Here is a 13,076-nt window from a genome sequence, read left to right as displayed (position 1 = left end):
TGTCTGACAGCGCTTTGATGCATGTGTGTGTCTATGCTGGTCTGTGCAGGGCTGGCCTGGTTCCCAGCAGGAGCTGTCCATCTATCACCCACGGGCCACGGCTCACAAGCGTTCCTCGCACACGGCGGAGAGCTGTGCACATATCAATCATGGAGGGTAAGCGTGTAATGTTGACACTCGAGTACGTCTGGTTGAGTGAAAAACTTCTCCTGATTTCCTATTTCATGTACCATCGTGCGGGTTCATGGAGAAAGAAATAATATAGGAATGTGGATATAGTAGTGTGTTTTCACTTGGATTTTTAAGTGAGATTTCAAGGAAAGGCAAATTTATTTGTATTGCACCGATCATACACGAGATAAATCCATAGTGCTTTCCAGAGGCAAAGATAATCCCAACATAAAAGTAGGATAAATGAAAATATTAAATAATGGGGGAAAAGAATGAACAAACACAGGTTATCAAGTCAAAACCACAAACTACAAGCAAGATGGTAAAAACGAGATTCATATAAATAAATAAATTACAAAAAGAGTCAGGTCAGATCTAAATGTTCAGAAAGTTTGTGGATCACAGAAACTGAAAGCTGCTTCAACTTGTTCAGTTCTAGTTCTGGAAACACTCGACAAGCTTGCACCCGACAACCAGAGGGGAGTGAGATGTTCTTCAGGTGATTAATAAGCAGACTTCGTTGCAACTTTTGGGTGGCTTTTAAAAATCAGGTCCAAGTCAATAATTATACCAACATTTCTTACTTGATTAGTGGCTGTCAATCACATGGAATAAAGTTTAAACAAATCAGGGAGGTGCCAGTCTCCCTCAGTCATATTAAAATGCATGCCAAAACTTGAGCCATTTGGTCCAGTTTGCTGCATCGGAGCTGGCAGCACAGGCTGCAGGCGTGTGCATCAGTCAACCTGCCAGCTCAACGGTACTGTATTCGGACCACCTGCGGGCGCCTGGGCTCAGACCAGCTGGCGTTACTGACAGTGTAATTAAAATGGAGCAGGAGCAGGTCAACTCTTCTGAAAGACCTCAGATAAATCCAGTTGAATTGTATTTATATAGTGCCAGTTCGGACATAAAGTTATCGCAACACACATAAGGCCGGAGACACGGAAGAGGTCCCAGATAAAGAGAATCAGAATAAAGGCTTAGCCGACAGTGATAAATGATAAATGGTCACATCTTTGTCTAGTATACAAAAGTCTAATATTCAGAAGCCTTGGAAAATGGCCAAAATGGCAGATTTCCTTTGTATTTTCTAGTATGGGTTCTTGAAAATTCTCTGAGGGTTTACTCATGATATACATAGGAAATAGGTATAGTAGTAGTAGTTAGTAGCTAGGGGTTAGCATGTCTGCCTTACAGTTCTGAGGCTTGAGGGTTCTGCTCTGGCTTTCTTGTGTGGAGTTTGCATGTTCTCCTCATGCTTGTGTGGGTTTTCTCCAGGTAGTCCAGGTGGTTTCCTCTCACATTCCAAAAACATGCATGTTAGGTTCATTTAAGACTCTAAATTGTCCAGACAGTCGAATGTGAGTGTGAATGGTTGTTTGTCTATACATGACACTGGCAACCAGTGCAGGGTGTACCCCTCCTCTCATACAAAGCCAGTTGGGATAGGCTTCATCTCACCTGCGACCCTAATAAGGATGATGGACATACCTACCAAATTTCAAGTAAAACTGGTTTTGGAGGCAGACGCCAATGCACTTTCAGCTGTTTATTTAACACGACAAACAGTCAAAAACACAACTACAAGATGAGAACACTCACAAAGAGCGACTCCAGCTCCAAATGTACCTGACTAGGCCACGCCCCTTAAAGGTGCACACCTAACCCACTAATACTACAGTACATGCAGTAATTACACTTTATAAAACCTGTTTATTTATTTACATTCTCTTTTATTATGTTTTTGTATGTTTTGATACAATAGAGTGCTATTTTTCAATTCATTTCATAGGGAAACTTGATTTGATATACAATACAAGTAAATTGGAGCATGCAACAAATTAAACTTGAAAGTCAAGGTACCTCTGTACAGTTACAGCTAAATAAATCAGAATAGTGTCAAAAACTTAATTTAGTTCAAAGTAAATACAAATTTGAAACTCATATTATAGAACTGCACTACACGCACAGTGAAAAATTTCATGACGTTTTTAAAATATATATGTAAAATTTTGATGATTATAACCCTAACCTCAAATTCACCATCTCTAGAAACTAGAATATCACATAAAAAAGAATCAGGAAACAATGTAAATGATTTTATTGTAGAAATTAGGAAGTCATTTGTAAAGTGTCAAAGTGTTTAATGAATGTATATAATGTATGAGTAGTGAAATTTTCTACAATATTCGTATTTATTGAGATATACCTGTATATGCAATAAGGGTTGTTCAGCAAAACAGTGATATTGCAATAATAAGGTCAGTTTAACCATCATTCGTATGATTTTCGAAGCATAACTGCTAATATTGTTACTCGTGGTTCACTCGCCTGACTTGCTGTGGGTTCAGGTCTCACTCAGTGCCCGTGAGAATGTGAGTGTGGCAATGTGTGTGTCTGTCTCTTATATACTGTCTGCGCTGTGATTGACTGGCAACCAATTCAGGGTGTTTTAAGCCTTTTGCCCAAAGTCTCCTGGGGTAGGCTCCCATGGACGGATGCATACTGCTAATATGATTATTCAAACTAAAGTGAAAATAACAGTGAGCCTCTCCTTGGCCCTTGAGACTCTTGAGTGTGTTTTGCTGTGGTGTCAGGAGAGCGGACTGCATGGGTTGCAGTGGTATTAATACCTCAACTGAAAATAGCCCGGGCCCGCTACTCCATGTTTGTCCTGGCCTGGGTGGGGCAAAGCCAGGCGATCGCATCGCTTCACACACTCGTCCGCAAGTGAAGCCCGCTGACATATGCCGACTGTGTGGCCTAGACTCCGGGACGGGGACCTTTCGGGACTAACAGGACCTTTAGGAACAGGGCCGTCACCTGCGTGCCACAGCCATGGTCAAGTGTCTGATCCGCATCACCACCCGGGTGAACGTTCACCTGCGCATGGTCAACCACTGCTACCGCGACGTCAAGGTTCGCGTGCTTAGCCTGGGGCCTCGCATGCTGGGCAAGGCCCTGGGAGTCCTGCCCCTGTACCCAGCTCTGGACGGGCAGCCGGAGTCGGCCAGCGTGACGCCGCTGCCCTGCCTTCAGCCCAGCGACCATCCAGGTAAACTCGTCAAAGCGCCGGCAAGAAGAGCCTCCGTGGCTTTCTCTAGGTTTGTCACTTGCGAGAGTCAAGCTCAAACTCAGAAAGAGATGTGTTCAGGACGGATGGGTGAGAATTCTTCTGAGGCCAAACACTTTCATTTAATGAAAAAAATATATATATTGTTGCAATTTAAGTCAAGAAAGAACAGTTCCTGTGCCCCAGAATGCGACTGGTAGGACCCCATTAGTCTAGTGCTAACATCTTCAATCAGAAAGTGGCCTGTTAGCTAACAAATGGACACACAAGCACAAATACAATACTATTTTCACATTTAAGGAGGAGTAAATGTTCTCCTTTTTGCCATTTGAATCTGCTCTACATTATAAACTGTTATGGTCCTGCCTGTTAACAGATGGGCAAACAAAAACATCCCTCAACATTGTTTCTTGTTTCTTATTTTACTTTGTCAAAAGTTCTACCTTGACAGAGATCTATGTTGTAGTTGTGTTTTTCTTTGCCTCCTTGAAGCCTTGATCTGCGCACTAAAAACCCATTTTCTCCTCTGTGCTTTTCAATTGATCTACTTATCTCATGAAAAGCATGTATCTCCAAATGGTGTGTTTTTTGTTTTTATCCAAAACAGGGAGAATGTTTGTTTTTGTCTCATTCCAGATGAGAACAAAACTCACATTTGGAAAGACGTGCTTTTCATTTGACAGAAACGACATGCTTTTTTTGCTTTATTGCTACACATTGTATTACATACTGTACATTGTACTACTTGCACATGACATAAGACTCACAAACAGAAAGATAGATAAATAGATACTGTCGCTAAATAGATTGCTAACGGGATATCTAGATAGATAGATCGGCTATGTAGATAGGTGATAGATCGATTGGGTACCTTACACAGTAAAATGAGAAAAACCTCTCCTCTTTTTTTAACACTTGCAATATACTGTACTTGAGTAGTAGAAGAGTACCTGCTATCTTAAGGCATTTAAAAAAATATAAACATAAATAAAAATCATAATTTAATAGCTTAATAGCGTATTTTATACTATATATATTATAATATTCCAGACTATACTGTACATCATCATCATTTTTGACAATGCTTGTGATCATTAGGGTCGCCGGTGAGCCAGAGCCTACACCCTGGGCTGGTTGCCAGTCAAGTGCATGGCAACCATAGACAAACAAACCATTCACACTCACGGGTAATTTAGAATCTTCAATGGACCTAACAAGGATGTTTTTGGAATGTGGGAGGAAGCCGGAATACCTGGAGAAAACCTACGCAAGCGCAGGGACAACAGGCAAACTCCACACACAAGGTCCTTATAGCCAAAATGCTAACCTAATTCCTGACTATACTCCCCCAAAATATTTTATGCAAAGGCTGACTTTTAATCCCCATATTTACGCCTAAACCTGTAACCTTGCTACACAGTTGAACTGGTTAATAATCTATCACAATTCAATGAGCTTCTGCACTGGCTTTGATCAAACCAAAGAAAAAGAGAATTGTAGGGAGGAGTCGAATGTCGCCTGAGATATTTCAAGGACGCATGCTCTGACTTAGCAGGTCGCTGTGCGCTTGATAAATGAGAGCCGCACTGTCAGCGCCAATTGAATTAGACGTGACGATGATGATGACACTTTAGATATCACCTTCTTCTGTGGGGCGACAATACATGCACATGTCAACTGGACTGCCACGATCGGGTGTCTGTTCTCACGTTGGAGAATTGCTTGTCTGTGCAAAAAAAAAAAAAAAAAAGTCTCGGCACTTCGCAGAGATTCAGTGTGTTGCGTGCTATCAGTCTTGTGTATCACATGACTGCCACGTCGTGCGGTAGGAAGTGCGTAATAAGAGCCTATTCCCACGAGTACAGGTGCAGCTCAATGAATTAGAATATTGTATAAAAGTTATTTTATTTAAAAAAGTCAAACTCACATTATAGTGGTTCATTAAACATAAGAAAATACTTTTCCAAAGGCCAATTCCTACCTAATTTCTTTATTTAAAAATATTTTTTATTGTTTCGTATGTAATATTTTAATATCTTTAGCTGGTGAATTTGGGGTTTTCTTTAACTTTACAGCTATAATCATCCAAACTATAACAAACAAAATGATGAACTATAGGGTGTCCATGAGGTTGTTTTCCAATTACAAATGTAATTGATGAGATATGGTGTTGGAATAAAAGTACATTGTTATCCCATATTTACTCTTATAGTATTTTCAAAGCATGCATTTAGCAGTATGTTGATTGTATCATAAAAGTTGACGTCTGTGAAGAGGATCAAAAGATAGCGCCTGGAACATTTTGCGGTCAAAGGACAAAGGTTGAAGCAATCAACCCTGAGGAAGAACACATCTCCACAATGAGTCATATATGTGATTGTTTACGATGCTGCTATGTGCTCCCCCAACTTTATAGCAGCAACAGCTGTGTAACTAGGAACCGCCCTAAGAAAATAAAAAGAGAGGGATCGAAAGAGTTTGTTCAGAGCGGTGGGAGTTTGTAAACTGCGAACAACTCTTCATCGCTCTCCTCGCGAGTATAAAAACCATCTCTTGTCTTCCTTCCTTGTTTATTGTTTATTAAATGTTCTAGGTTGTTTGAACCTGACAATATGTTAATCAGATTTTTTTGCTATATTTGTGTGTTTCAGATACCGTTGATGAAATAGGTTCTGTTAAATAAAAAATGGCTTTTCATCTAGAAAAGTGGTGTTGTCGTGACCGCCTTCAACATAGTGTAAACGTAGCTTAACGGCAGCACGACTACCGTTTCAAGTACAGTGGTGCCTTGACTGACAGGTTTAATTTGTTTCATTACCATGCTCGTAACTTAAAACATGCCATTAATCCACTTCAGCCCCACACTGTACTCCTGATGTGCGCACCTTGGCCACCAGGGATCAGAATAATACAGTCATACATAAAACATACGAAGAAGAGTTTGGCAACTAGCTCAGTAAGGTGCAATAATATTCGCCATCATTTGCAGTTGACAAAGAATATACGCCTGTGAGTATTGTTATATTGTAGGTCAACTTGTGTTGCTGCACCATTTGTGTTCAGATATCCGTTGCTTAATGGGTTATAACATGGATGCTCTTTGTTAGTCAGTCTATGGCATTTTCCATTGTGTTTCAGCATTGTTTTCCTAAGGGGAAGTCGGCGGTTGTTTTAAATATGTGAAATTTTCTTTGTTTTATGTTTAGTTTGACAATAAACTGTAGATGCGAGTGGCTATAGACGGCGTGAAGACTCTTTTTTTGGGAAGAATTGTTCACATTTTGCCAAACTCCTTCTTGTTGTAAAGTGAGGTGAGTTAAGTTGAGTTTGCTGCCACTACCAAGCACTTGTATCTGAAATGTTTGCTCGTAAGTGAAAACAAAGAATCGTACCCAAGCCCCGGCTCATATCTCGATAAGGTCGTATGTCAGGTCGCTTAGGTGAAAAAATATCACTGTGAATGAGTTATCATGGAAAAACCCCAATCACTTGAAGCATTTTTTAGCACTGTAGGACCATGGTTCACTGTAAATGAGGGTTTCCACGATATTACAATTTTTTGAGGTGTACAGTATTTAGTAAGATTTTTCAGGAAAATGGCACGGTCAACGGAAGCTACTGTAAGTCTGTAAGGGTGCGGACAACCCAACCACAACGTATACCACCTTTCTCCTTTTATCTCTTTAAACCAGGCCTGGAGTCGCTCCGTGACAGCGCCCACTCCACCCCGGTGCGTTCGGTGTCCCACGGCGAGGCGTTCATCTCGCGTTCGCGCAGCCAGGCCACGGAGGCCAGCGAGGGGACGGCGGTGATTTCGGACGAGGCGTACAGCCCCTCAGACAGCGTCCTGCCGACGCCGGTGGCCGAGCACGGCGCGGAGCTGCCTGCCGCCCTGCGCCAAATTAACGGTGCGCCGTGCAGCATCGAGGAGGAGAAGGAGTCGGAGGCAGGGACCCCCATGCGAGGGGGCGGGGGGGACTTTGGACGAGCACAAGAGGGCGACGCAGGGGCCCTCAGCGAGGTGGAACAGGTGAATAAGTTCGTGTTGAGTGTCCTGCGTTTGCTCCTCGTCACCATCGGGCTCCTCTTTGTCTTGCTCGTCCTCCTCATCATCCTCACCGAGTCCGACCTCGACGTGACGTTTTTACGTGACATCCGCCGGACCCCCGAATTCGAGCAGTTCCATTACGAATACTTTTGTCCCCTCAGGCGGTGGTTTGCCTGCAAGCTCCGCTGGGTGGGCGGGTTGCTCGTTAGCAAGTGAGGCGCTCGCGTTGGTAAAAAGGCCGCTCGGTGGGGGTCCGAGGAGACGCGATGGAGGTGGCGCCCACGGGACTCGTCCTCCTCCCGCAGACATGCAGCTTGGACCGCCCTGGCGACCCTGGGCCAGCTTCTCTCTCCCCCTCTCACACTTTGAGTTGTTACACCCAGCCCAACCTCACTTTCGCTTTTGTTCTCTCCTTTTTTCATATACCAATCATCCTTAACCCCCTTTTTTTGCCTTTTGTAAAAAACCAAAATTCTGAGAACTTTCAGAGGGATGAGCATTGCCTTTATGTGTTATTTATTATTTTAAAGGTGCATTTGCATCAGACAAGGGGGAGAAATGAGCACTACTAAAGGATGCGTCAAACAGAAGTGAGTTAGCGGGGTACACTGATACCCATTTTTATCATCTTAACCGATTTTTTAAATGTGAGTTGCCTCTCACAGTGAGTTCTTACTGCTCTTTTTGGGGGATTGAATATCAAAGTATTGTTTTGGGGCCATCTTTGTGCCAAGAAGTGAAGTAAGGGGAGGAGCTGCATTTAGACAGGCCATAGCTCTATATAATAGAAAAGTAGCATCTATAGGCAATTGTAAACCTTTTGGGGGCGGGGCGAGTCAGTTAATTATTCTCGCTGTTCCTGGCAGGCAAGGTAACATGACAAGCATAGCACGCCACACACACAACGATAATTTTACCAGCAATCGTGAAACTCCACCCCCAAACCAAATATCTGTTGTAATACCAACACTGAGAAGGAAGACAGCAATCAAAACAAACGCAACCAATTGCTCCCCTATTTGTGTCCTGCAACAGCGTTAGCGTCAGCTAGCTTCCTAATTGGCTATCCATTCCGGTTCGCGTCAAAATGACGGATTCAGTGGCTCGGCCCAACTCGCCGTTGACCACGCACCTAAGGATTTGCAATCGTAAATATTGAACTTCAATATCTTTCCGATTTTCAGTCTAGAGTGTTTTGCGAGCAAGTCGGGGAGGAGAATTCACTCTTGGCACACCCCACACCACAGGATAATATTTTTGAGATCCGATAATCGAGCCTTTGCTGACTTTGATCACAAAGAAGGGAAAATGTTCCAACTGCGTTCTACTGTCATATGCGTCTGCCCCGCTTTAGGTGGAGTAGACAGAGACAGGGACATACTGTATAGTATATGATGTCGAATATAAAGTCACAGAAGGTTGAAGCTAAATGAAGGTTCACGTGAAGGAGAGGAATGCCTCGGTTTTGGTTTTTTTTTCGAAGATGTGAAAAGATGATTATTGCTGGTTTGAATGATTGTTTAAGAGGACACTTTAATAGACATAAAAGATCTAATTTTAGTATTATAAACAGCTATGGCGAACAGAGTCACGTGACCTCGTAGAGTTAAGAGCAACGAATAGATAATAGCCTAGATATGCAGTACAGATGTAGATGTGCAATGCCCATAAAGTACTTGTTGAATGTGTTCCTTGGTTTCGCGCATTCATTTTCATGACCTTGAGATTCAATGAATTTCAATTATTTCTTAAGATGAAGATTTATTTTGGTTTAAAGATCAACCTTTAGGTTTATGTATCATATTCCTAGTAGAACATAAGATGATGTACTTTTTTTGTACAAAATGAGTTTGTTTCCTAATATATTGACAGCGCCGATGTATATTTTAACAGGACTCAAATGTTATTTTGTTATTGAAGATGAAATTATACTTTTTGTAGCGCCGTGGTTCAAGGGGCGACAGGAGCATTGGCGGAGAAACAAATGTGTATGTTTCAAATACACTTGTAATGCCAAAATACATGAATACCTTTCATACAACCTTTTAAAACCAGAAGTTGTAAAAAAGAATAATACTAACTGACAGATGTTAAAATAAACATTTTTCACAATGTTATAAATTAGGTGCATTAGAGGCATGATTCACATTGTGAAAAATGAATATAAATATAAAATGTGCATTGTACATTTTTGACATTTTATAGTTTTAACTCATGACTGCTTTTAGAACATATGGAGCAAATAATACAAACTCAACACAGTGGGGTCCAATCAATCGACTGTACATTGTGCAATGTTCTTCTCTAAATTATCCTGTGTAAGAAACCAGTAATGCTAATACAATATACAGTACATGAACAGTGGAACCTCCAAAGTCGAGAACAATGAGACTTTTTTTTTTTTTTTTTTTTTTTTTTTAAATAGGATAATGAAAATGAAAAAAATGAAAATCGGTTCCAGTTTCATCAAACCCTCATCAACTTGACATTGGCAACTCTTATACAAGTGTAAAGAAAAAAAATGCTGCCTTTTCTGCAGCATCATCGAACTATATAAAACTAGAGATGTACATTGCGTTTAAGGAAGCGTTCAAGAGGACGACTTGCTGATACCGCACGTTGAAACTTACTGTCATACAAGTGGAAAAGGAACTTCATTTTTCATTGGAAAATGGTTGAGGTGCTTTGAGATACGAGTTGAATTCATTTCGTGACCATGCCTGTAAATCAAAACAATCATATTTTAAGTCATATTTACCCATTGAGATGAATGAAAATGCCATTGATCCATTCCAGCATCCCCCAAAACAACAAGAATTCCTGTAATTTGTTTTTGAATCAGGAGGATAACCCACTAAAATATTGTCATTTTTATATATAAAAAAAACACCTAGCAATAACATAATTGAATGGCATGTAAATAATTAAACTGCCAACATCATGAATAATTCATTGCAGCATCTCTGGTGAATGTACCTTGGCCACCAGGGGCAGTATAATGCCGTCATGCAGACAAACGAAGAAGAGATTTACTCAACTACTGAGTGAGTCAAGTGAGTCAGTAATCTGCAGTAATATTAGTCTTTTTTTTTTTTTTTTTACAGGGGATAAAGAATATATTCCTGTTAGTATAGTGAAATTGTTTGGCTACATATGTTGCTGCACAGTTTGTGCTCAAATATCTTGCTTAAAGCATTATAACGCCGCCACATAGGTGCTATTTAGTAGCCCATCTATGGCGTTTCCTATTATGCATTACCATTAAGCTTGCGGACTTTAATGGTAAAGTTATGGGGTTGTTTTAAATATGCAAAGTGTAATTCGTTTTGTTTGTTTAATTTGACAACAAACAAAACAACAGCTTGTAGCCTCTTTTTGGAAGAATTGTTTACCATCTGCCAAATTGCTGCTTGTTGTGAAGTGCGTTCAATTGAGTTGGCCGAATGGCAACTCGTATCTTGAATACTTGTAAGTCGGGTCACTCCTATCTCTCGACGTCACTGTATGTGCAGTAAGTGCACCCATCAGGGAAGGTGCTGCTACGCAGTTATTTCCATTCCAGACTGTATTAAATAACAAAGCTTGACTTGGCAGAAATGAACAATAAAAAAAATAAAGAAATACATTTCAGCTTATTTTTAGGATATTTTTGTCATAAATAATGCAACCAATATTATAGGACTCTTGATAATGTAATTGCTCAGCGGGCTGGAGGAAAGGACGGCCAGTGGGCCATATTTTTGCCCACCCTTGAGGCAAACTGAGCTGAAGTCTCACGGGCTGACGTCAATTGAGGCCGATGCGGTTGTGCGGCTTTTGAGGCATATTTTTCCAGATTTATTATTATTATTATTATTTTTTTAATTGTGTCATTTTCCAAATTGTACGAACTTTACGGTGTTCGACTTTGGAGGTTTCGCTGACCATGTGGTCTTCAGTGCGCTAGCGCTCAAACTCTTTGCAGCTCACAGATGGAGCAATAACTGTCATTGCTCATGGATTTTGGCTTTTTAAAAAAATTATATATATTTAACTGTGTTGTTGGACCGTGTGTGTCCGAGTTGAAAAAAAATAAAAGTAAACGATTGGGGGGGGGGGGGGAAAGTCCTTTTTTTCCTAATAGAAAGTTACACAATATAGGTTTTTGATATAGATGTTGAAAAGGGGGGAGGAATTCACTTGAAGGGGGGAAGCGTCATCCTTTCAGCGTGCATGGTTCCAAGCCTTTGCACATTTATCCCTCACAGGATGTTTTAGTCCACCCGAATAAGTAAGAAAGCAAAGAAGAAGTACATTGTCCCTGAAAAGTGAACAGACCTTGCTTGTATCAGCGTCATGTAGCGTCTCGAAAACAAGAAATACAAATATATTATACAACAAGGAATGGCACCATTCAAGAAGCAATACTCAGTGAATGATCTTACAAATATATTTACATTAGAGTTAAAAGATAATGTGTTCCCTGACACAATTACATTTGTATTTCCTTCCTTATAAAGACCTCTTGTGCGGATGATTTTTTTTAATTTGTTTAATTGATTGATCCTCATCATGCTGCTTGAAGGAATTGTAATATGTCCTTTTTATGTTTGCATTGAACAGTCTTGTTTACAGTATTTTGTTTCCCTATTGGAGATTCATAATTGACTTCAGTTTCTTTATATCATCTCAATAAATTACAATAGAAAACATAATTTACTTCAGTATTTCAATTTAAAAAGTCAAATTTGTATATTATACACTGCCGCTGCACTAAGTGAAATATGTCATTGATTTTATTTATTTTTCAAATCATTTTTATGATTATAGCTTACAGATAAGAAAAAGCCACAACTCACCATCTCAAGAAATTAGAATGATTTTAGATATAAAAATTAGGTATTAGTATGAAGTATATGAATAATACGTATGTGTTTAATGAATTGATATGAGTTTCACTTTGTGAACTAGTGATAAACAACGTTTTCAATACATTATTGTAATTTATTGAGATGTACCTCTATATCGTTTTATTCCATTACATTTTTGTGCGTAACAACAGCAGTTGATACATTTGCAAAGGTGAAAGTGCATTTGGGCTTTTGGTTGAGTTCCAAAGGATTTCAACAGGGACACCTTGTACAATGTGATGTACAAATCTGTCACAGCCACATGATATCTTATTCTGAGACAGATCAGTTTGATATTTTTTTCCGAAATAAAGTTACAAAGAAAAATGTCATAGGTTAACAAAAGTGCATACATGTAGATGTGAGCCCTCAAGTACGGTAATTGTGTAAATCCCTCCTCAAGATGCTGCACGTTGTTCAGAAAAAGGTGGTGTCCCCTATGTCGTCTGTTCTCTCATGAGATGAATCACGTTACTATTATACAAGTTGTATATATTGCAACGTCCATGTGCCAAATCCAGCTGTCAACCCGTTCTCAACTATGTTTGTACCTTAGCTAACCTTATGTACAAGTCAGTAGGAAATCTTGTTTCTCTCCAGTAGTCCTTTGTAAACTGGTGCCATGAAATAGAACTATTCTGACTTGAAATAAACATTGATTTTAAAGCATATCCATGTGGCTTGTCAATTCACTCCAGCCTCTTTTTACAGAGAAATCTAGAATCCAATGAAGGCGGGATGTTGGCACAACTTCTGTGAAAACAGCTGCAAGATGACATCAGTTGCAGCATTCGGTGGGATATTTAAAATGATTGTCATGGTAGACACAAGGTTTCTTCAAGGGAAGGTGCTCTTAAAGTACACACGAATGGGGCTTTGTTATGCAGTTATA

The 13,076-nt window shown here is 40.2% G+C and overlaps 1 protein-coding gene across 7 annotated transcripts in view; it reads left to right on the top strand.

Moving 5' to 3' along the window:
- Positions 1 to 11,390, top strand: part of LOC133478347 (FERM domain-containing protein 5) — a 72,208-nt gene extending 60,818 nt beyond the window's left edge. For 6 of the 7 annotated variants that reach the window (XM_061774313.1, XM_061774314.1, XM_061774316.1 and 3 more), the window contains 2 exons: positions 50 to 156; positions 6,940 to 11,390. In XM_061774313.1, coding sequence (XP_061630297.1) covers positions 50 to 156; positions 6,940 to 7,511 — 679 coding nt within the window. In that variant the 3' untranslated portion in view covers positions 7,512 to 11,390. The remainder of the gene's footprint in view (positions 1 to 49; positions 157 to 6,939) is intronic. The other variant, XM_061774315.1, reaches the window with a different exon arrangement.
- Positions 11,391 to 13,076: the final 1,686 nt, after the last annotated feature.

The sequence above is a fragment of the Phyllopteryx taeniolatus genome, chromosome 5 (assembly GCF_024500385.1).
Source record: "Phyllopteryx taeniolatus isolate TA_2022b chromosome 5, UOR_Ptae_1.2, whole genome shotgun sequence".
NCBI lineage: Eukaryota > Metazoa > Chordata > Actinopteri > Syngnathiformes > Syngnathidae > Phyllopteryx > Phyllopteryx taeniolatus.
Note: the sequence above shows the minus strand (reverse complement) of the source record. Positions and strands in the feature narration are given on the sequence as shown.